Source organism: Myxine glutinosa, chromosome 6 (assembly GCF_964187855.1).
Source record: "Myxine glutinosa chromosome 6, kmMyxGlut1.1, whole genome shotgun sequence".
Lineage (NCBI taxonomy): Eukaryota > Metazoa > Chordata > Myxini > Myxiniformes > Myxinidae > Myxine > Myxine glutinosa.
In genome coordinates this window covers 114,913,224-114,936,870 of record NC_136266.1, presented here as the reverse complement: position 1 = coordinate 114,936,870, position 23,647 = coordinate 114,913,224, and the positions used below count along the sequence as shown (strand labels likewise).

General features: G+C 42.1%; 1 protein-coding gene across 1 annotated transcript in view; it reads right to left on the bottom strand.

The window, feature by feature from the left end:
- Window positions 1-23,647, bottom strand: part of LOC137430212 (DENN domain-containing protein 3) — a 219,002-nt gene that overhangs the window by 91,670 nt on the left and 103,685 nt on the right. The window contains exons 9-11 of the mRNA XM_078780421.1: window positions 21,483-21,602; window positions 13,856-14,074; window positions 6,531-6,640 (exon numbers count right to left, since the gene is read on the bottom strand). Coding sequence (XP_078636547.1) covers window positions 6,531-6,640; window positions 13,856-14,074; window positions 21,483-21,602 — 449 coding nt within the window. The remainder of the gene's footprint in view (window positions 1-6,530; window positions 6,641-13,855; window positions 14,075-21,482; window positions 21,603-23,647) is intronic.

Genomic DNA, 23,647 nt, shown 5'->3' with positions numbered 1-23,647 from the left:
ACTGATGTGCTTTTATTGGCCGATGTATTTGAAGCCTTTAGATCTGTTTGTCGCACTGGATATGGATTGGATCCTGCTCACTACTACACAGCACCTGGATTGGCCTGGAGTGCGATGTTGAAAATGACAAAACAAGATTTGGATTTGATAACCGATGTTGATATGCTTTTGATGATTGAAAAGGCAAAGAGAGGAGGAATTTCACAAGTCTGTTCAAAGAGATACGCAAAAGCAAATAACAAATATCTTCCAAATTATGATTCAACGAAAGAGAGTTCTTACTTGATGTACTATGACGCAAACAACCTGTATGGCTGGGCAATGTCTCAGGCTCTTCCTTATGGAAAACTTAGATGGGTAAAGGAAAAAGATTACAAAAAGGTTTTACAAGATGTATGTATCTCTACACAAAAAGAATTGGATGATTCAAAGGTTGGTTATTATTTTGAAATTGATTTAAAATATCCAGAGGAACTCCATAACCTACACAAAGATCTCCCATTTGCTTGTGAGAAAGAAAGTCCAAAGAAGGAGTGGTTAAGTGATTATCAACGATCATTTAATATAGGTGAATCAACAGAAAAATTACTTACTACATTATATAACAAGAAAAATTATGTTCTACACCAAAGAAATTTGCGACAATATTTATCAAAAGGTCTAAGAGTAGAGAAGATCCATAGGGTTCTAAAGTTCAATCAAAGTCATTGGTTAAGGGGGTACATTGATTTCAATACACAAAGAAGAACAGAGTCAAAAACCGATTTTGAGAAAGACTTTTATAAATTGATGAATAATGCGGTCTTTGGTAAGACCATGGAGAATGTGAGGAAAAGACAAAATATCAGACTATCAACATCTTGGGAACAAGCATCAAAATTAATTAATAGACCGAGTTTTACTAGAGCTGAGGTCTTTACTGAGAACTTTTGTGCGATCCATTTGGTTAAAGAGAGTATTGAAATGAACAAACCTATTTATATTGGAACAACAATTCTTGATTTATCAAAGTCATTAATGTATGATTACTTTTATAATAACTTGAGGAAGAAATATCAAAATGATGTTAATCTACTTTATATGGATACAGATAGTTTTATTTTGCAAATTAATACTGATGATGTTTATTCAGACATGAAAAAGGACATTAATATCTATGACACTAGTAATTACAGCCCAGAGAGTGAGTTGTTCTCCTCCAAAAATAAAAAGGTGATTGGAAAGTTTAAGGATGAATTAGGAGGAAATGTCATGAGTGAATTTGTGGGATTGAGGTCTAAGGCTTATGCTTATAAATATATTGTGAATAACGTTGAAAAAACTGATAAGAAGTTAAAAGGCATAAAGAAAAATGTCATAAAAGAAACAATAAACTTTAAGGATTATTATAACTGTTTAACAACAAAGAAAGAAGAGTTTAGAAAGATTAATGGAATAAGAAGTTATAAACATCAATTATATTCAGAAGAGATAAATAAGAAAGCATTGGGGGCTTTTGATGATAAGAGGTTTATTTTAGAAAATGGAATTGATAGTCTCCCTTATGGATATATAAGTATATAAGTGATAAGATATACATAAGTGATAAGTTAAAAAGGGGGGGTTGGGGATTTTAACGGGCTGCCGCCGCCTTTTTTACTATTATATAAATGATAGAACCAAGTATCAACCAGACTAAAGAGTGGAGGTGTAATCAACCTTGGTATATAAATGGAAAACATAATGAATGTGAAAAATATCAAATAGGTATAATTGAAAAGGCAACTGGTAAAAAAGTTCACAAAACAAATAAGAGAATTAATTTAAATACTGGTGAGTTGGGTAAAAAAGATAAAAATATTTTTGAGTGGACGGAAAACTTTGATGGTTGTCAGGAAAATATATACATTAATTTAAAAATGGTATGTGGGAGAGGAGGCGCTCAAACAAGAACATTGAGGGAGGTTTACCATTTTATCTTAGCTCAGTTAAAATATCTTAATAAAAAACCAAACTCAAACATTTTTTGTTAATGTATTAGACGGTGAGGAGAGTTGTAGGAGAATTAAATTATTTCCCACACATAAACAAATATTTGTAGGGTCGTTGTTTGAGTGGGTCAAAGATGATTCACCAGATGATATTAAGAGTAAAAGGTTAAAAGATCCATAAGGTCAGAAGGATCACAGGTTCACACTAGAGATCTGTGAACCCCTATCCCTCACACATACACATAAGTTAAACCCCAACTAAAGTTGAGGTTAAACTTTTGTGTATGTGTGAGTCATAATAATATACAGCCCCCAACCCAATCCCATCCCTAGCTCAATTAAAATATATTCATTATGTATTAGCCCAAGTAGATTAATTGACTCATGGTTCATAAGGTCAAAGGGCCCATAGTCTTTTGGATTAATAGGGGTGTTTTCCCAAATAGGGGTAAACGACATTAGATAGGGATTTCCCATGTTAAACGGGCTGTCCCAGAAGCAACATTATTACCCTACTCATGTGGATACCAAAAGACTTTTTAATTTCAACAATTTTCTGGAAGAAATGGTGCATTATTTGAAAAAAGTGCAAAGGTGCCAATATTTTTGGCCACGACTGTATCTGAACTATGACCTGTGAATGAAGAATTAAATTTATGATATCATCGGTAATGTGGTCTGGTAGCCACATTGGATTGAAAATAAAAATGTAAAAAATCTTCTCCGAAACCACTTAACAGATCGATGAGATGAGAAACCTCATACATATGATCGACTAGCCATGGGGAATACAGTTTGAGAATTTTTAAAATATTCATTTTCATTGACGCAATTTAGCCTTAATGTGCACAAAAGTGGTTCAATATCCTAGTAATCAATCAATTAATCAATAAATCTACAGAAAATGGAAATGTATTTGACAAAATAGTTAATAGGGTGCATGGATGATATGGGTATATGGGCTATAATACCAGTCGGCTATATTATATGCGTGTTCAGTTAACAATGGTATTTTTGTTCCGAATGAGCGTGCGAGATGAGACTATGCGCTCTCCGAGTGCCATACTAGTTTAGAATTGTTTTGAAGCTACAAAAGCATTTACCCAGCATTCTAACTTACAAGGTGATATTTTCTCATTTCTTTGCTAAGTAGTGCCCTCTTGTGTTGGACTTTATGTTCCGAGATTGCAGGGAGCAGCTAGCTTAGCAACTTAAAGTTTTGTCTGACCAGCTTACCAGGGCTGGAGCTAGGTCGATTTTGGTCAAAATCCCAGAAAATTTACACCCCTGTCTGATGACAGTTCAAATTACCTTCACAAGTAAATGGTATGCTACAATGGTTTGCAGATATTCCCCAAACTACAAACCAGAAGAAACGAAAGATCTCTTTTTAAAAAATAATAAAGAACTAGCAGGAGTACTCAGCATTCTCGGGGGGGGGGTGGGAGGGGGGGAGAGGAGGAGGCAGGAGAGGGAGGGGTGAGGAAGGGAGTGGGGGGAGTGGAAAGGGGAGGGATGAGATTGGTGAGGGGAGAGGGAGGGGAAATATATACGACATATACATCTTTGGGGAGTGAGGGGGGGCCGCAGCCACATAGCCTATATAACCCCCCAGCTAAAGTTGTATTTGTATTTGTACACCAAGTAAAGTATACAAGTGTTTATAGCTGGAGTACCTGGCATTGCTCAAGCGAAAAAGAAACATTAACATATTTTAAATAAGGGCAAATATAATCGAAAAGCAATTACATCCAAATCAGAATCCATCACAAATGTCAAATCATCATTTCACCTTTTTGTTGAATATATGCTGGTGAATGTGCCGTTCATCCCGTTTCTGAGTTAAGTATGATGACGTTCAGGAAGAAGAAGAAGCCTTACTACCAACTTCGTACACTTCCGGAATTGTTTGATTTGAGTTCAAATGTTTGCGAATTGTTTTGTATTTATTTATGTGAATATGTACTTGTATATAATTATAACTGTCATTAATCAAAAAGGCTTAGGCACTATCCAGCGATTTTTTTAAAATCCAAAAAAACCAACTTTTTTTTCAAATTTGTCCTTTTGCTTAAAACACTCCCAGGCACTCATTGATGAACCTCTAAAAGTTTGACGAAAATCCGTTCAGCCATCTCTGAGAAAAACGGTACACACACACACAGACACACAGACAGACAAACAGACCAACGGCTCTCTTATATAGTTTTTGTGATCAGCTGATGAAGGAGACTCCTAAAAGCAGAAACTCGTCAATCTCGGTGATTTTAACACGATAGTAGGTGGGGGGTCACACTACCTGCAGCCAAAGTATCATTAGCCCTCAAGGAGTCTGAAGAGAGAATTTCAATGGCATGCTTCTGCTCTCTAAGTGTAGCAATGCTCATTAATGATCACAAAAACTTTATTCAGCCAATTGATACAAAACTGCAATGTAGCACTCTCAATCAAAGCATTGGCACCTAATCAATTACATAATTATCCACCAATAAGATCTGATCGATGTTCAAATCGTAAAAAGGGATCCATAGCGTTGAGTGTGCTGGATATAGTCACAGTTGCACATGGAAAGTAATTCCTGAGGGTTAAAACAAAGCACATAATATCTGCGAGGAAATAACAACAACAGGCGGTTAAGGTATATTCGAACCTCCCTGAAGCTCATTAGCGAGCCAATTGGGCTTTTTGAGGGGATAACATGAAGCAATCTGATAGTCACCAAGTACAGAATGCTGATTTATCTCGGCTTCCACAAGCTTAGAATCTTAGGCCCCGTTGCATAAACCATCCTTAAGGACAAATTTGAGGATTTACTTGAGTATTTCCTTAACTTTTCTCTCAAGGACATCTGTAAGTTGAGGATGGTTGCATACATGAATATCGTTAAGTTTTTCCTTAAATCCTTCCTTAAAGTTAAGGGAGCCCCCCACCCCAGTCATCGGCTTTTCTCCACCAATTAAAAGCAACCTTTCATATATCACCTGGGTATTATACATTGTAAGAAAGGTAATGATTCGCTTTTGTGTTGACATCAGTTTAAACTCATTTACATGCATGTATCGACCATGATAGTGGCTCGACACACCTTATGGGTTAATATGAGATTTACCTTAAGCTAGATTTATTTTTCCCCTTAGCTAAGGATTTCTTTAAGAGCTGTTGCTTAAATACGCCTTTGGCAATCCTCCGCTCAAGATTTCCTTAAGGTTAAGGAAATCCTTAGGAACCCTTGCTATTCCAGACAACCAATAAAACTAGAGATAGGATGCTCGTCCGAAAGCAAGAACACATAATGAACACGTGATTTTAAATGACACTTGTTATATTGCTACATACATGCTCGATTTATGCTGCATGGGGACCACATGCTTGCAGATGAAGGAGGAATAAAATTATTCTTGTGCAAAATTTATTCTATTCTCATTCATAATTTTATGGTAAATGCGTTCATGTGTGCAGTAAATGTTTGGAGACTTTCTGAGAATGGTGAAACTGTGAAATTATAAAACTGAAATAGAGTAAAACTACAACCAAAATATTGTGGATGTCATCAAAGAGTGAAAATTGCAGAAGTATTGTTATATCAGTCTCTGGCGTCATGCTGCGATAATAGTCCTCGTCATGACCAATTTCCATGAAGAGCGCCTTTTGGAAACTCAAAGGTTCGTGTTTAAGGATGGGGGGATTAACTTTAAGGAAGCATAAAAGGAAACGCTGAAGAATCATTCATATATGCAACCACCCTCAACTTAAGGATGTCTTTACGGGAAAAGTTAAGGAAATCCTGAAAATTTTCCTGAAGGATGCTTTATGCAACCGGGCCAAAACCTCCTTTGGTGGCGGAAGTAATAAAATGGTGAACGAGAATCAAATTAATTTTACAAAATAATCATTTTATTCCTCCTTCATCCTCAAGCACGTGTTCCCCATGCAACATATAACAAGTGTGCATGTAACATATAACAAGCTTCATTTAACATTACGTGTTCATTAAGTGTTCTTGCTTTCGGACGTCTCTTCCTATCTCTAATCTGATTGTTTGCCTGGCATAGCAATGACTCCTAAGGTTTTCCTTAACTTCAAGGGAATTCATATCCTTAAGTGTTGTTTATGCAACATCACTTAAGGAAATCCTTAGCTAAGGAATTACAGCGTACCTTAAGGGAAATTTTTCCTCAAGGTTAAGGGAGTTTTATGCAACTGGGTCTTAATCCTGCCATTCAGGTCTGAACCCAAAACATTAGTCCATTGTCCTTCATCATGGGAACACAATACCCAAGCTCATTTTTAGGGCAGTATCTGTGATGTACACCTGGGTAACCATATGACTGTTCTCTCTGTATGTTGTAGGGATCCACAGACTAAACAAAACAATTTCGATAACGTGATCGATGGGTTAATAAAACTCTGAAAATAAATAATAATTTGAATGGTGAAAATTAATTATTGAATATAGTAAAAGTCATGCTGTTCTTCTGTTGTCTTGTTATTATTACAGCATAGTTGTTATTAAGATTATCCCAATTAGAGACATTGGGTGAAAGATAAACCGAGCCTCACCCGAACAAAAATTCCTCTGTTGCAGCCTCTGGGGGGTTTGGCACTGGATCTTCATCAACAGGAGAGGAAACAACACCAGAATCGAGGTCCACAATAACCAAGCCCTTTATCTGGTTAAACAGGAAAATATTAAACCATAATGAGCATTCAGCAAAACATCAACAGCTGAGGTTGTACTATCATGTTAGTAAAGCAATCATGATGTGATAAATATCTTGTTCCTATTTATGTATGTGATGTGTTCAGAGCCATAGAATAATAGAGTTTGGCGAACTCGGTTTGCGCAAAAACGATCGTGATTGGAGGATACGTGATCATATGACCACAAGGAGCCATGTTGTTATTCATCTTCGCCGAGTGCAACACGAAATTGTGCGCATCTGTTTTGAACCCTGTTATATTTCCATCTCGTCGTCATTATCATTTTTTATTTTGATGTCAGTTTTGGGTGTAAAAGATCCCATGCTGTTCAACATGGGGCAGTTCCAATCGATCAGACACAGGAAGGAAGATGCATCTTTATCCTGGATTTCTCGTAATCCATGAAGGAGGAAATATGGTAAAGTAAAGGTTTGTCATGTGCAATGGAGAGCCAACAACGACTCGTTTCTGCGTGTGGTGATGAGAATAATTCTGTTGCTGTTAAAATGAGCTAATTATAGAATCAGGACAAATAAAAAGTGAATAACTTAAATGTTAAATGCTCCACAATGAGAGAAAGGGATTACCTGTTACAGATTCCCTTTCTCTCATGGCGGATCAATTACAATTTAAAGTATTTACTTCTTTTTTTTTTTTGACTGTTCTTTCTGTCCACAAAGTACACTAATTTTGTGCTGAAATAATCAATTACGCGCCAAATAGAATCAGGAGTTGTACCGCGTGACATTCTATCTTATGATAATACGATCTTATAATGGACGAGCTGTTCTGTTATGAATGTAATACAAGTTGTGGTCCAAATAATAAATTAATCTGCACGTGTCGACACGCATATATGTCATGCAACATTATATATATTTTTATGTTGAAGGCTCCAGTCACAGACTATATAGTCCTCATTGAGGCCAGGCCTTAAATAAAAGGGTTGCATTCATAAAAACGTGAAGAAAAAGAGAATACTCTAAGAGTTTTTGAGGAAGTTTTAAAAATCTGCTTTTTGAAAAGGCGAAATGTAAATACATGGAAATACATGAAAAAGGCAAACATTCGTAAATGTTTGGAAATACATGGGAAGGTAAAGAGTTCCATAGTTTGGCAGTGGTGGGGAAGAAACAAGCATCATAACGGCCCACCCTTGAATCGCCAATGGACACACAATAATCATGCGATGTAGTGACTTGTCGAGTATTCTATGATCTCACTAATGGAGGTACACAAGCAGCAAGTTCTTGGGAGCGGAAACCGAAGTAATATCAGTAGAAAACAGAAAGAACAAACTTGAGTGCATCGAGTTTTGAGGTCAGATTGGGAGAATTGATAAGTCGGATTACTTTGGATTCAATTCTGTCGGGTAAGTATGTGGAGCTAGAACCTCCCCAGATGTGAGAGCAGTTCTCTATACAAGGATGAATCACCGTAAAACTTCGGCTATAACGCGCACTTTTTTACCCAAAAACTTCTTAAAGTTAGCGGTGTGTACTATACATACGTCCAATTTTTTTGGAAGTTTTTTTCAGATTGAAACAATCGTCGAGGACGTCTTCGAAAACGGAAATGTCAATACTCAAAGAAGAACAACAAAGAATTGTTAAATGTTTAATATAGAATACGAGCTGAATGCACCCGGCGTTGCCCGGGTTCTTTTTGAATGCGTTTACTACTATAATTCAGCTTTTACTCGCGTCCGTAGAAGATTGACTACTATAATTCAGCTCAGCTTTTAATTGCAAAATTGGCCCAGCCCGGGCGAAGCTGCCTCAACCGGCCTCACCACCTAGCCTATAACCTTCCTGGAGCCTGTCCCGACGTTTTTAGTTCTTTTTGAATGAATTTACTACTATAATTCAGCTTTTACTCGCGGCCGTAGAAGATTGACTACTATAATTCAGCTCAGCTTTTAATTGTGAAATGGGCCCAGCCCGGCCGAGGTGGCCTCGCCACCTTGCCTATAACCTTCCTGGAGCCCATCCCGACATTTTTTATTTCAGGGGTTTCCTCCTATCTTTCACCGTTCAGGGGATTAGCATGTGCAGACAAACAAACAAACAAACAAACAAACAAGAAGACGTCAGGCGGAGCACGATACTTGCAAAATCTGTCCCCCACCCCCAAGAACAAAAATTCCATTGATACAGCAAATTGTCCATTTCATCAAGATTAAAAATGACAATCTTGATCAAAGCTCGGGTCAACAGGAAGAAAAGTGACGATTTTTCAGATGAATAATGATGATTTTGTAAGGTGTACCTTGAGTTGACCTTTGACCTTTTGACCTCAACAATAGTTAGTTTCCCTATTTAGTGACTCAATGTGCAAATACTGTTCAATTTCAAGTCAATCAGATGAAAATTGAGGATTTTAAAAACTTGGCCTATGTTGACCTTTTGGCCTATGTTGACCTCAAAAATAGTTTGTGGTTGAATTCATTGACTATATATGTAAATCCTCTTAGAATTTCAAGTCAATCAAATGAAAATTGGTGATTTTATAAATTTGGCCTATGTTGACCTTTTGGCCTATGTTCACCTAAAATATAATTTGTGGTTGAATTCAGTGACCAGATATGCAAGTCATCTTCAAATTTCAAGTCAATTGGATGAAAATTGAGGATTTAAAAAATCTGGCCTATGTTGACCTTTTGGCCTATGTTGACCTTTTGGCCGATGTTGACCTCAAATATACTTGGTGGTTGAATTCAGTGACCAGATATGCAAGTCCTCTTCAAATTTGAAGTCAATCTGATGAAAATTGAGGATTTTAGAAATTTGGTCTATGTTGACCTTTTGGCCTATGTTGACCTCAAATATACTTGGTGGTTGAATTCAGTGACCAGATATGCAAGTCCTCTTAAAATTTCAAGTCAATCGGATGAAAATTGAGGATTTTAGAAATTTGGCAAAGTGGGTGACCTTTGGCCTATGTTGACCTTTTGATCCCCCAAAAAATAGGCTTCTCAATTGGGACAACCTATACATCTTGGTGAAGTTTCGTGACGATCGGTTTAGAATTGTGACCTGTAGGCCGGTGACAAACAAACAGACAAACAGACAGACAAACAGAACCACAAACGCAACCGACCAATATACTTCTGTATACCAGATCAATATACCAATCTGTAAGTTTACAATCATGAAGTAAGTAAGTAAACCAGTGTTTTATGAAGTGGTGATTTTAATGTCTCGCGAGTTCGAAAGTTATTCTACAAATGAAAAAAATTATGCCGGTAATTGAATGGACGTTGGAAATTAAAAATATTGTTTGATTATTTTGTGAGTTGTAATTATGTACACAGTACCATAAGTAGGCGTAGCAGGAGTTCTCACTCAGAACCATTAAATTCAGTATCCGACTCATCCGTCTCATTGAAGAGATGAAGAAGCTCCTCCAGATTTGCACCTTCTATGTCATTGTCCAGGTAGTAAACATCATTTTCATGGCAGTCGGATTCGTCGCCGTCTGGTGCGTTGGTGTCGCCATCTGTCCAGAGAGCATCGTCTTGGCTGCCGGCCATTGCGTTTGAAATGGAGCACTTGATGAAGCCCTTCTGGATGATGGCAAGATCAAGCTCGTTCCAGACTTTGACAATCCATTCTGTGATGTCTTGGAGCATTGGTGTGTGCATTCGCCCACCTGTGGTGAAGGTATGCTGGCCTTCAAAGAGCCATGTGTTCCAAATGCGGTGCAGAGCGTTTTTCACTGACTTGTTGACGGTGACGTCGAGTGGCTGCAGCATCTTTGTCATTACACCAGGAATGATGGCGAGCTCTGTCTTATCGGTGACGAGCTTTGTCTTGATAGACTGCATGTGGTGGCAGTTGATAGACTGCTTGATAGACTGCTCGAGGACAAGAAGCAAACGCTTCTTCACAAGCCCGCCTAGTCTCTTGGCCCAGACAGACTTGAGCCAGTCGAACATCAGTTCCTCGTCCATCCAGCCCTTAGGATGGACACGAACGTGCATGCTGCGTGGAAATTTAACGCCTTTCGGCATCGTCTTCCGTTTGAATATGATGTATGGAGGCAGTTTAGTGCCGTCAGCCATGCAGGACAGCATGATAGTGTCCGGTAGTCGCAATCGACATGGACTTTGCCCCTTTGGCGTCGAGAGTTCGGTTGTATGGATTGTCAAACGTGAGCGGTGTCTGGTCAGCGTTGCCGATCATTGACAGATCGTACTCGTGCTCCTTCCGTAATTTGATGATAAATTGCTGAAACTGCATCAGATTCGCGTCGAAGCTGGCTGAGAGCTTCTGCGCGATCGTCGTTCGACGACAGACGGAGAGACTGTGCCGCTTCATAAAACGATCTCCCCATCCATATCCACGTGACGCCTTGGAGGTGACCATGTTTGACAGTGTCTTCGCAAGCATGACTGCTTTCACACACACCTTCGACATGCTGACGTCACCGCCTTGTTGCCAACGATCTGTGACCCAATCGAGCAGTTTGGCCTCGAGCTCGGGGTGGGCGGCCGCATGACCCCGTTCGGCCATTTTGCTTCGTGGGAGCGACTGCAGACGCTCCTTCTCTCGTCTCCATAGTCTGATGTTCACCACAGATATTCCGCCGAATTCCCGCCCAGCACCTCTGTTGCCGCGATCTTCAACATATGGAACAATGTTTAGTTTTTGAGCCGCCGTGTATGATGGTGGTCGAGAACTCATGGTTAATTACGGTAAGAAAACTAGTGGAAATAGAAGTCGCTGGTAAATCTTATGAACAACTGAATGAAGCTGTTAAAGAACACTTGGGTTTTATAATAAAATATAGCCAATTATCAGCAACTTGAGTACCAAGTGATTGTCGTCCGACAATAGGCTTCATTGGATTGGTTGCTTCGTTGGTTGCTTCGTTGGATTGCTATCCGACTTCCGCCGTTTATTTAATATGCGCTGCTGTGTTTAAACTTTGCTCAATCACAACTGAACATCGTGATTGATATGATTTACGACTGTCGTACATTTAAATTTAGTTCCTTGACCTGCCGTGATATTCTTTCATTAGCGCCGCTCTGTTCAACTATTACAAAATCGTGGCCTACAGTTGTGGTTGACTTCGCCGTTTTTGACAGATGTAACAACATGTTTTACATGGATATTTTTTTCATTTGAGTGCTGAAATAGGGGTGTGTATTATATATAGGTCTATAGATTTTTACACCATGACAAAAGTCCAGGTTGGGGGTGAGAGGCGTCACAGGGGAATTTTTAGTAACCTCCAAGGCGTCACAGGGGCGCGTTATAGTCAAAGTTTTACGGCAAACCTTTATATAGTTGAAGCAACTGTTCAGAGGAGAAGAATCTTCGACATCTGAACAGGACTCCTAGTTTCTTCGAGGCAGACTTAGCTATTTGTGTAATGTGTGGATTCCATGATAACTTTGATGTTAGGGTAATACCTAGTAGGTTTATTGAATCACATGGTGTAATTGTGGAGTTTTCAAAGGAGATTGGAGAGTTGAGAGGAATTTAGAGAGAGGGAGATGGGAAGAAATTGAGTTTTAGAAGCATTAAGCTTAACCTGGTCACATTTGCCCCACTGGGAAATGTTGTCCAAATCCGAATTGACAGAATTGGCTGTGATCAAACGAGATGTAGATCGAGTGAGTGAAGATGGGGCAGATGGGAAAAACATGGAGGAATGTAATGTCGAGTTATCAGCATACGAGTTCATTTGGTTATTTGTTGAAGAAAGACGGTCATTGATAAATAAAAAAATAAGGAAGAGTGTTGGAGACAGGACAGAACCCTGAGGGACACTGCTGTTGATAGGGAAGGAGGAAGATGTTGAACCATCAACAATTAGGGAGATAGAGCGGTCGGAGAGAAAGCTCCATACGAGAGAGCAGAGTGAAGGAAGAAAGCCGAAAGAGAGAAGCTTGGATATCAGACTCCGATGCCAAACTCTGTCAAAGGCTTTTGCGATATCAAGGCCTACAACAAAAGATTCCCCAACGTCTCTCAGAGAATAGGCCCAGACATTTGTAATATAAGAAAGGATATCACCGGTAGATCTCTCCTTGTGAAAGCCATATTGATTGATGGTCAGACAGAAGACTGAGATTCAAGATGCTTGAGAAAATGGGAATTGAGAACACATTGAAAGACTTTGGAAAGATTAGAAGTCAGAGCAATACGACGGTAGCCGGAAGGGTTTGAACGATTATCCTTCTTTAAAATAGGCTGTACTAAGGCATGTTTCCAGGAAAGCGGAAAAGTTTGGGTTTTTAAACAAAAGAGAAACAAAAGAGCAAGCATGGTTGCAACATTACATATTAATACATATATGGGACCACACAAAATCTTGAATGGATCATACATTACATGCATGAAAGCAATATTACTACTGTAGAAAACCATGAAACGTCGCAGAATGTGACGTGTAACAGTGATGATTTGTCTCAGTAAAGGCAAGCTGAGATATAAGAAACCTTGTCTGTGACTTGGTATACCTGTTGCATTCAAAGAGGTAAGTTATTAAAAAGCTAGGCTCATAACAAAGGGACTGGAGAGTCTAAAGTGTCCTAAGGATATTGAGGGTGTAATATGTCTTAATGGTCTTGTGGGTCTAATGTGGTCTTTAGGAGTCAAAGGGTCTGAAGTCTCCTGAGTCTAATGGGGTTTTAATGGTCTTGAGGGGTTAAAGTGTCAAGGACATTGGGGATCTAATGGGGTCTTAAGGGTCGTGAGAATTAAATGGTGTAAGTGTATAATTATTGATATTAAGGGTACTGAGGGGTTAATGGGTCTACAAGGGTCTTTCAATAAGGGTTTAAAGATAAAGCTCTGAGGATCTGAGGGGTCTAAAATGTTTGGGGTTTGCGCGTCTGAAATCAAAGGTCTGTAAAAAGGTCTAAGGAATCTTAAAGGTCTCAAAGTTACATTTAAATAGCACCTAATTAACGCTACCCGCACACGAACAGTTGAGTATAACAACATGGTGGCTATTGTAAAGTTCGCCAAACTCTAGTATTCTATGGCTCTGGGTGTGTAGATCCTCCCACCCTCCACCCCCTGCTGCCTCCCAATAACTTATACACAAATTTATGCATCCAACAATGGATTACTAAAAATGCCAATCAGTACTGGACACTATTCTGCAATTTCGATAAGGTATCCTTGATACAAGTTAATGCTTCTGGAATATCAATGAGCTATCCTCACCTTGCATATTTCAGGTGCGTGGCAGCGCAGGCAACCCATCAGGAAGACCGTGGGGGCCTCGAGAAAGTCAAGCATACCTCGGGAGAGGAGTGGTACATATGTATTACGCCAGACGAGGGGGTGCAGGCTAGCAAGCAGGGCCTCAGCTACAGGCGTGAGCAGCGCACACGTATTGGATAGCAGCACCATGTGTTGTTCTGTGAGCAAACTCACTATAACCTGTGATGAAATGAGGGAAAAGTTGATAACCCTGAAATTCTCTCCCCTCGACCCCGTTAAAATATTTTGTATTAATGGTGACTGAGTTAGTGAAATTTTAACGTCTGATATTTTAGAATGATAAATCTACGCCGCATCCTTTTTGAGCACGAACTGATTTTGAAAAGCTTGTTCAAACCACACAAAAAGTATCAGCAGGACACTGTGATAAACATGATATAAAACATGCAATGGAGTTTGGTTTCACTGGATCTGGACATGCTGTTAGGCTGTATGAAGTGGATTGGATGGGATTCCACTTATTTGTTATTATCATCTCACAAAATTGTACGTAACGAAGCATAGCAAATTAACCAATGAAAATAGACTACGTCATCGTCATTTAAAAAAATATATATATATATATATAAATATTATAATAGGCTGATTCTGTCTGTCTGTCTGTCCGGGGGTGTGGCTTACTCCGTTTACAGAGTAGCTCCACCCATTCTTGGAGAGGCTTCATGTAAACAAATATCCACCATTTTATTAACTCGAATAGCTTTGAGGCCTGTTTAGTTAGGCCCGTGCTGTCTTTCTCTCTCACACAGGTTTATTTCAACTCTAATTCGATATATCATTTCATTTTTAACAGTCGCTACCATAGTTTTAGACTCGGTTGAAAAAAAACGGGAAGAGAATCCCATGAAAGTTTCCGTTTATAGAACGAAATGATTTCTCAAAGGCCTGTAATGTAAAATAAAGCCCATTCATTGAGTCACCCTCACGATTTTATCGAATTCACCATCTGATTTAATTTTTATCAATGGTTTTAGACTCGGTGTCAGAAATAATTGAGAACATTCACGCACACACGGGAAAATGCGGAGATATATTTTTAAAAATCGCGCCACGATGATACACGAAAATACACCGCCTAAAATAAGTCGGGGAAAATGTCGACCTATATTAAAAATTCTCTTTTTCTTTTCCGTTAAGATATATTACTTTTACTTTTGATGACAGTCGTCACAAAAATGACATATATTTCTTCGTTTTTATTTCATTCAACATTATTATCCGGAAGTAAAATATGTTTCAGGAAATTACCGAGAGATATTTCTTCGGTTTTTTTTTATTAGTTATGTGCGCATACACTTTAAATAGGTTTATTTGAAATCTTTAATTTTCACAATGTAATTTACTTTTCATTTGTCATTTGATGATTACGAGACACTTCCTCTTGAGGATCGTGGACAATTCATGCGTTGCGTGGAAACTTCCATTTCCAAAATGAATGAGACGGTCGATGAAGAACGCAGACTTGAACAGGATGCAGCAAGAAAACGAATGAGACGGGCGAACGAGTCCGTCGACGAACGTAAATGCAGACTTGAACAGGATGCAGCAAGAAAAAGAACGAGATGGGAGAACGAGACCCTCGATGAACGTGATCACAGACTCGCACAGGATGCTGCTGCAACAACGATGAGGAGGGTTGGAGAGGAACGAGGGGTTGGAGTGGAGTTAGGGGCTGGAGAGTGAGGAGCTAGGGCTTGGAGAGTGAGGAGCTAGGGGTTGGAGAGTGAGGAGCTAGGGGTTGGAGAGGAGCGAGAAATTCGAGAGGAGTGAGGGGTTGGAGAGTGAGGAGTGAGGGGTTGGAGAGCGAGGAGTTGGAGAGTGAGGAGCTAGGGGTTGGAGAGTGAGGTGCTAGGGGTTGGAGAGTGAGGAGCTAGGGGTTGGAGAGTGAAGAGCTAGGGGTTGGAGAGTGAGGTGCTAGGGGTTGGAGAGTGAGGAGCGAGGGGTTGGAGAGCAAGGAGTGAGGGGTTGGAGAGCGAGGAGCGAGGGGTTGGAGAGTGAGGAGCGAGGAGTTGGAGAGTGAGGAGCGAGGGGTTGAAGAGTGAGGGGCGAGGGGTTGGAGAGTGAGGAGCGAGGGGTTGGAGAGCGAGGAGCGAGTGGTTGGAGAGCGAGGAGCGAGGGGTTGGAGAGCGAGGAGCGAGGGGTTGGAGAGCGAGGAGCGAGGGGTTGGAGAGCGAGGTGCTAGGGGTTGGAGAGCGAGGAACTAAGGGCTGGAGAGCAAGGAGCTCAGGGTTGGAGAGTGAGGAGCGAGGGGTTGGAGAGCGAGGAGCTAGGGGTTGGAGAGCGAGGAGCGAGGGGTTGGAGAGTGAGGAGCTAGGGGTTGGAGAGCGAGGAGCTAGGGGTTGGAGAGCGAGGAGCTAGGGGTTGGAGAGCGAGGAGCTAGGGGTTGGAGAGCGAGGAGCTCGGGGTTGGAGAGCGAGGAGCTAGGGGTTGGAGAGTGAGGAGCTACCGGTTGGAGAGTGAGGAGCGAGGGGTTGGAGAGCGAGGAGCTAGGGGTTGGAGAGCGAGGAGCTAGGTGTTGGAGAGTGAGGATCGAGGGGTTGGAGAGTGAGGAGCAAGGAGTTGGAGAGTGAGGGCCATATTTGGAGCGAAGAGTGAGGAGCGATTGGAGAGGAGAGTGAGGAGCGATTGAGAGGAGAATGAGGAGCGATTGAGAGGAGAATGAGGAGCGATTGGAGTAGAGTGTGAGGAATTGGAGAGGAGTGTGAGGGATTGGAGAGGAATGTGAGGGATTGGAGAGGAGTGTGAGGAAGTATTGGAGAGGAGTGTGAGGAAGTATTGGAGAGGAGTGTGAGGAGGTATTGGAGGGGAGTGTGAGGAAGAGTGGGATTGGAGAGGCGTGAGGGTGGAGAGAGGAGAGTGTCAGGTGGAGAAGAGTGAGGGGTCTCATATTATGTGAAATAAATAAATTGTGTTCATTACTCCATTTCTGGATCTGATGAATTGCCAGTAACCATTTTGTAAAATTTAATGTGCAGCATCTAAATCAAGATGTCCAAATGTCACACACGTCCATGCCCGTGTGACGGACTGATTTGGTTAAGACTTCATACCAAGTCTCTCTCCATGCCCGTGGGATTCCCACGAGTGACCCCACTTGTATATATATATATATACTGTATATATATATATATATATATATATATATATATATATATATATATATATATATATATATATATATATATATATATATAATTCTATAGAGTGTATGGTGCATACAGGAAAAACATTAAGAGACAGCAAAGATCAACTGCAACTTTTATAAACCAATAAGATGGTTTGATGAGCATGACACTGATGTTATTCATATGTCATGGTCTTCTCAGTCACCAGATCTGAACCAAATCTGGCATTTATGGGATATTCTGGAACAATGCCTGAGACAGAGTTTTCCACCTCTATCACAAAGATGCAAATTGATTGACTTTCCCATGGAAGAATGGTGCCGCATCCCTCCTGCAGAATTCCAGACGCAGGTGGACTCTATGCCATGGCGCATACAGGCCGTACTGGCTGCACATGGTGGTCCAATGGCCTATTAAGTGACTTTACATTGTTTCTTCCATTTTTTGTGAACAACCTTACCATATACTCACTTCTGCTTCCGGTCCGGTCTGAAGAGGACGCAGGCGTCACATGCTCGCCGCTTCTTCGACTGGGCCACTGTCTGTGGCTTGCTTTTTTGGTGGTCGTGCGGATTTTTTGGCCATTGAGTCTGCCCTCCGCATAGTCCCGGCTCTGCTCCCTGCTTCGCATACCCAGCTCCTTCGCCTGCTCGCTGTTTCCTCGGGCACGCTCTCGTGGGTTGTGTCCTTCGCAGCGGTGTGGCGGTGGTTTTCCCGCCGTGATCTTGATTTGTAGCGGCGGCGGTTGATTGCCGCTGCATTTCCCGCTTTGCCGTGATCAACCTTGGCCTCGTGATCGTCTCTTTGCTCCTGTCTGCCCTCTGCTTGGTCCCGACTCTGCTCCTGGCTTCACCTACCTGGCTCCTTCGTCTCCTTCGTTTCCTTGGGCCTGCTCCCGTGCGTTGGGACCATTGTTTCACCTCCTCAACCTTGGCCTCGTGCTCGCCTCTCCGCTCCTGCCTGGCATGGCTCTGCGGTACTCCGCCGCAAGGCTCCTTCTGCTCAATACCCGCTCCACCCCATCATGCATCTCTGCCATCAAATCAAATGGACTCCTCCGACGACCCAGGTACATTCACCGTGGCTCCGGTCGTAAGTTTGTATATGTACAATCAGGTCACTCCATCCCCATCCTCTGGTCGGCTCAGCGCACTCCCACTCATCGTCCCAGCGCACCTAGTCACGGCAACGCACAAAATCGCATCTCCTGCCTGCGAACCCTGGCTAAATCACCTGGATTCATCCCCGCTGTTCAAAACAACATCAAGCTCACCCTGTTCAACACCCGGTCCCTCAATAACAAATGCCTCATCCTCAACGACTACATCATGGATAACAAACTGGACTTTCTCTGTCTCACCGAAACCTGGCAACAACCACTGGACTACTACACGCTCAACCTCACCACACCCAATGGATATTCCTACGTCAATAAACCACGCTCGGAGGGCCGAGGTGGTGGAATTGCCGTTATCCACCGTCAAGACATCAGGACCAGCCTCATCCCCATCGCCTCATCCTCATCCTTTGAACACCTGGCTTTTAAACTCTCTGGTCGCACGCAGTCAGTCATGGCTGTCGTCTACCGCCCTCCCAAACCACACCCATTATTCCTGTCTGACTTCTCCTACTTTCTGACCCAGCTATGTTCCCTCCCCCCCTCAATCCTCCTCCTTGGTGATTTCAATATCCACATGGACTCCACTGACTCCACAATAACCACTGACTTCACTGATTTACTCACCTGCTTTAACCTCACTCAACATGTCAACTTTCCTACGCATATCCGTGGTCACATTTTGGACCTTGTCTGCTCCACTGGATTAATTTTGCACCATCTCTCTGGCTCCGACCTCAACCTCTCTGACCACTTAGCCATCACTATGACCATCAACATCCCCACCCCAACACCAAGGCATTATCGCACTATCAACTTCCGTAAGCTAAACGCTCTTTCACCTACCTCATTCTCATCCACCCTCTCTGAAAGAATGTCCACTTCTCTCCCTTCATTGACCTCCACACCCCTTCCGACCTCACTGACTACTACAACCACACTCTCTCCTCCTGCCTTGACCAGCTTGTGCCTGTAAAAATCAAAACAGTTTCTTTCACCCATTCTGCTCCCTGGTTTACCCCTGAACTCCGCCTGATGAAAACTCGTGCTCGCCAACTTGAAAGACTCCGCAATAAAACAGGTCTCACAGTTCACTCCCAAGCCTACAAGGACCACCTACAACACTACAAAGATGCCCTCTCCCACGCCCGCTCCGCCTACTACTCTCAAATTATCCACTCTGGCTCCGGAAACCCAAAAGCACTCTTCTCGACAATAAGCAAACTCCTCCGCCCCCTGGACACCACCACCCAGTCATTCACAGTAGACAACTGCATCTCCTTCCTTTCTTTCTTCCAACGCAAAATTGACAACATCTACAACAGCTTGACCACCGCCGCACCCGCTCCCCCTCCAACCACCTGCCCCCCCTTATCCTGCCAACCCCTGTCTCAATTCTCCCCGGTCTCCCCTACTGACCTCTCTGAACTCCTCATAGGAATGAAAACTTCCACCTGCACTCTTGACCCCATCCCCTCCAGCTTTGTCAAGGCCTCCCTCCCTGCTCTCTCTCCACTTATCATTGCAACAATAAACTCCTCCCTGTCTACAGGCATCGTCCCACCATCCCTCAAAGTTGCTGCTGTTACCCCCATTCTGAAAAAACCTGGTCTAAACCCTGACACCCTAAACAACTTCAGACCCATCTCCAACCTACCCTTTCTGTCGAAAGTTTTGGAACGCGCTGTAGCCACTCAACTCAAACATCACCTCTCTGCCAATAACCTGTATGAAACATTCCAATCCGGATTCCGCTCCAACCACAGTACTGAAACTGCTCTCCTCAAAATCACCAACGACCTTCTCCTCTCCTCTGACGCTGGCAACCTCAACATTCTCGTCCTCCTCGACCTCAGCGCTGCCTTTGACACCATCGATCACACCATCCTCCTCACCCGACTTGAATCCACCTTTAACGTTACCGGCACTGCCGTCTCTTGGATTAAATCATACCTCTCTGACAGACGCCAGTTCATCTCCATCAATAACTGCAAATCCCCCACTGCTCCCCTCCCCCAAGGTGTCCCCCAAGGTTCAGTTCTTGGCCCCCTCCTCTTCATCCTTTACCTGTCCCCCCTCGGTCACTTAATCCGCCGTCATGGTCTCCAATTCCACTGCTTCGCCGATGACATCCAGCTTTTCATCTCCACCAAGTCCGTCTCCACCGACACCCACTCTATCCTGACAAACTGCATCTCTGAAATAAAATCCTGGCTTCAAATCAACTTCCTCAAACTTAACTGTGATAAATCTGAAATAATCATCATTGGCCCAAAAACGCTCACAAAATCCACCCATAACTTTGCCCTCAACATCGACGGTATCCCAGTATCCACTTCCCCTCTCATCCGGAATCTTGGCCTCATCTTTAACCAAACCCTCTCCTTCGACAAATACACTAAACAGATCACAAAGACAGCCTTCTTTCACCTGAAAAACATCTCCCGTCTCCGCTCATCCCTCTCCTCCACAGCTGCAGAAACCCTCATCCACGCCTTCATCACCTCCCGTCTGGACTACTGCAATAGACTCCTCTATGGTTCACCCTCAACAATCACCAATAAACTCCAATACATTCAGAACTCCGCTGCCCGTCTACTCACCCATTCCCGGACCCGTGACCACATCACCCCCGTCCTTTACAAGCTTCACTGGCTCCCCATCTCCCAGAGAATCCAGTACAAAATCCTCCTCTTGACCTACAAAGCCCTCCATAACCTGTCCCCATCCTACCTGGCTGACCTCCTCTCCAGACACACTCCCACCCGTAACCTCCGCTCTGCTGGTACCAACCTCCTGACCCCCCCCCCCCCCCATCCGGAACAAATTCAGATCCTGGGGGGACAGGGCCTTCTCCATCGCTGCTCCCACCCTCTGGAACTCACTACCTCACACCATCAGAGACTCCTCCTCACTCACCACATTCAAAACATCACTCAAGACCCACCTGTTCAGCACTGCATTCAACATTCAACCCACAGCATTTAACCCCTGACTATTAATTCTCCTTCTCCCTCCTTTTGCTTTAAATATTTCCCTATTGATTCTTGTCTTTTTGCAATTGTTGTTTTCATGTTTTGTTATGCATTATGTTTTGCACTCTGTCAAAGCGCCTTTGGGCTTCATGAAAAGCGCTATACAAAATAAATGAATTATTATTATTATTATATATGTAGTACCATCAAATATATATGTATTGTGATAAATCTCATTCCTGAGAGTGCAGTAATGTGAAAAGCAGGACACAGGTAAGATTGAATCATTAGCCGATTGCACTCGAGTCTAATTCTTCATTTATTCTTCATTCAGGAAGTGTATCTCTCACCATTAGCAAGTCCGAAGGCTTGAGACAAAGAAAGGGGATGTTAAGATCGAAGTCTATGATTGGCTCACTCGGTCCTGATGCTGAGGGAAGCAAGATGTCCAGAGAACCCATCTTCAGGCACTGCAAACATTCATAGTATAAAAGTTTTACATTCCTGTTTACATGCTGGTCCGAATGCTTATGGGAATCACAAAGTGAATCGGAGTATAAATCATTATTATAACATTGCAATGACATCCCATGATAGTGACCCGTTTCAAAGAAACCTATACAGTACATTTACATACAGGTATAGAGGCTCGTGAAAGAGCATGATAGCTTGGGGCAACATACATATAATGGTGGTGAATGGAACAATGAGATCGAACGTAAGACTGAATCACAGCACTGGAGAAGGAAATTCAGATGAGGGTTAGAAACAGGTTTCCAGCAGAGTAATGTCACACAGAAGTAGAAATGGGAAAGACTGCAGTGCAATGGCAATGGGCTACAGACTTCAAATCCTGGATGGAAGAGCTTGAGAAAACAGGCAGACTGAGGAAAACAATGCCACAGGTGAACAAAGAGAAGGAGGATAATTCCACAAGTTTAGACTCGGGTAATGTAACAATGAAAGGAGTATATATTGTAGATATTGGTGTCTCTCGTTTCACTCAACAACTCGGGGCATCTCATGAACTATTACCGACATCTGTTCTTCTAGGTTTGACGAACACTTTGTCCTTCTTGACGATTTCTCTGAGATTGATTGATATGGCTTCAGAAGTAGCACACTCCATCTTTAAAGCCGATTACTCTGTCATCTTCAATTCTCAACCTGACTACAAACGGGTAGGGATGCCAAAATGTCTGCCGTCCTTGCATGTACCACTAAGGTGAAAAATCATCCACTAGCATTGATTCCTAGTGGACATTGAAGATGTCCTGACATCCTCACAGGAAGAGGTGGCCAAATATTGCCAAATATTGCCGGAATCATGGCCACAATTAGAAATTTCTGCCCTAACCAGCCCTGGCCCAAAGTGGAGATCAGCATCACGAAGTCTGTTTACCCATAGAAACGCCAACATGGCATCCATTCAATCTCTAAGGTCATGGCATAATAGAGCAGATCAGTTGAACTGTTGACTTTCCATGCATATTGCAGTTCATTACAATGTCACCCCTAACAATGTCTGGGAAAACAGGGCACAACAGCTGATATGAAAATGCTTGATGAAACTAATACAGAAATAAAGAAAAAAATGTACATATACAGTCACGTGAAAAAGTAAGTACACCCCATGTAAAGTTTTGACTTTTTCAACATATTTCAACATACAGCTATTTGATCTTCATTTCAACAATATTGATAAATAAAGGTGATATAATATAACAAATATCATGAAACATTTACATTTTGTAGTCCATTGTATAATTTAAATAAACATAAATGTAAATTTCGCATGTGGAAAAAGTAAATACACCCTTGGCTCTAATAGGTGGTATTGCCCCCTTTGGCAGAAACAAGCTCAAGTAGGCATTTCTTATAATTGTCTACCAGTCTCTGACATCGACTGGGAGAAATTTTTACCGACTCCTCCATGCAGAATTATTTCAGCTGTGCGATGTTTGAGGGGTTTCTTGCATGCACAGCTCGTTTCAAATCCCCCCACAACATCTCGATGGGATTTAGATCCGGGCTTTGACTTGGCCATTCCAGAACCCTCCATTTCTTTCTTTTCAGCCATTCCTTGGTGGTTTTACTGGTATGTTTAGGGTCATTGTCATGTTGCAAGGTCCACCTTCGATTGAGCTTCAACTTTACGACAGATGGCCTCACATTATCCTCAAGCACCCTCTGGTACAATGAAGAATTCATAGTGGATTCTATGGTGGTGAGTTGCCCAGGCCCCGATGCAGCAAAGCTGCCCCAAACCATAATATTTCCACCACCATGCTTTACAGTTGGTATCAGGTTCTTGTGGTCAAATGCTGTCTTTGGTTTTCGCCAAACATGTCTTCTGGTACTGTGGCCAAATAGCTCTACCTTTGACTCATCTGTCCAGAGCACATTGTTCCAGAAGTGCTGGTCTATGCCTAGGTGTTCATTGGCAAACATTAGTCTTGCCCTGATGTTCTTTCTGGACAGCAAAGGTTTCCTCCTGGCACACCTCCCATGTAGA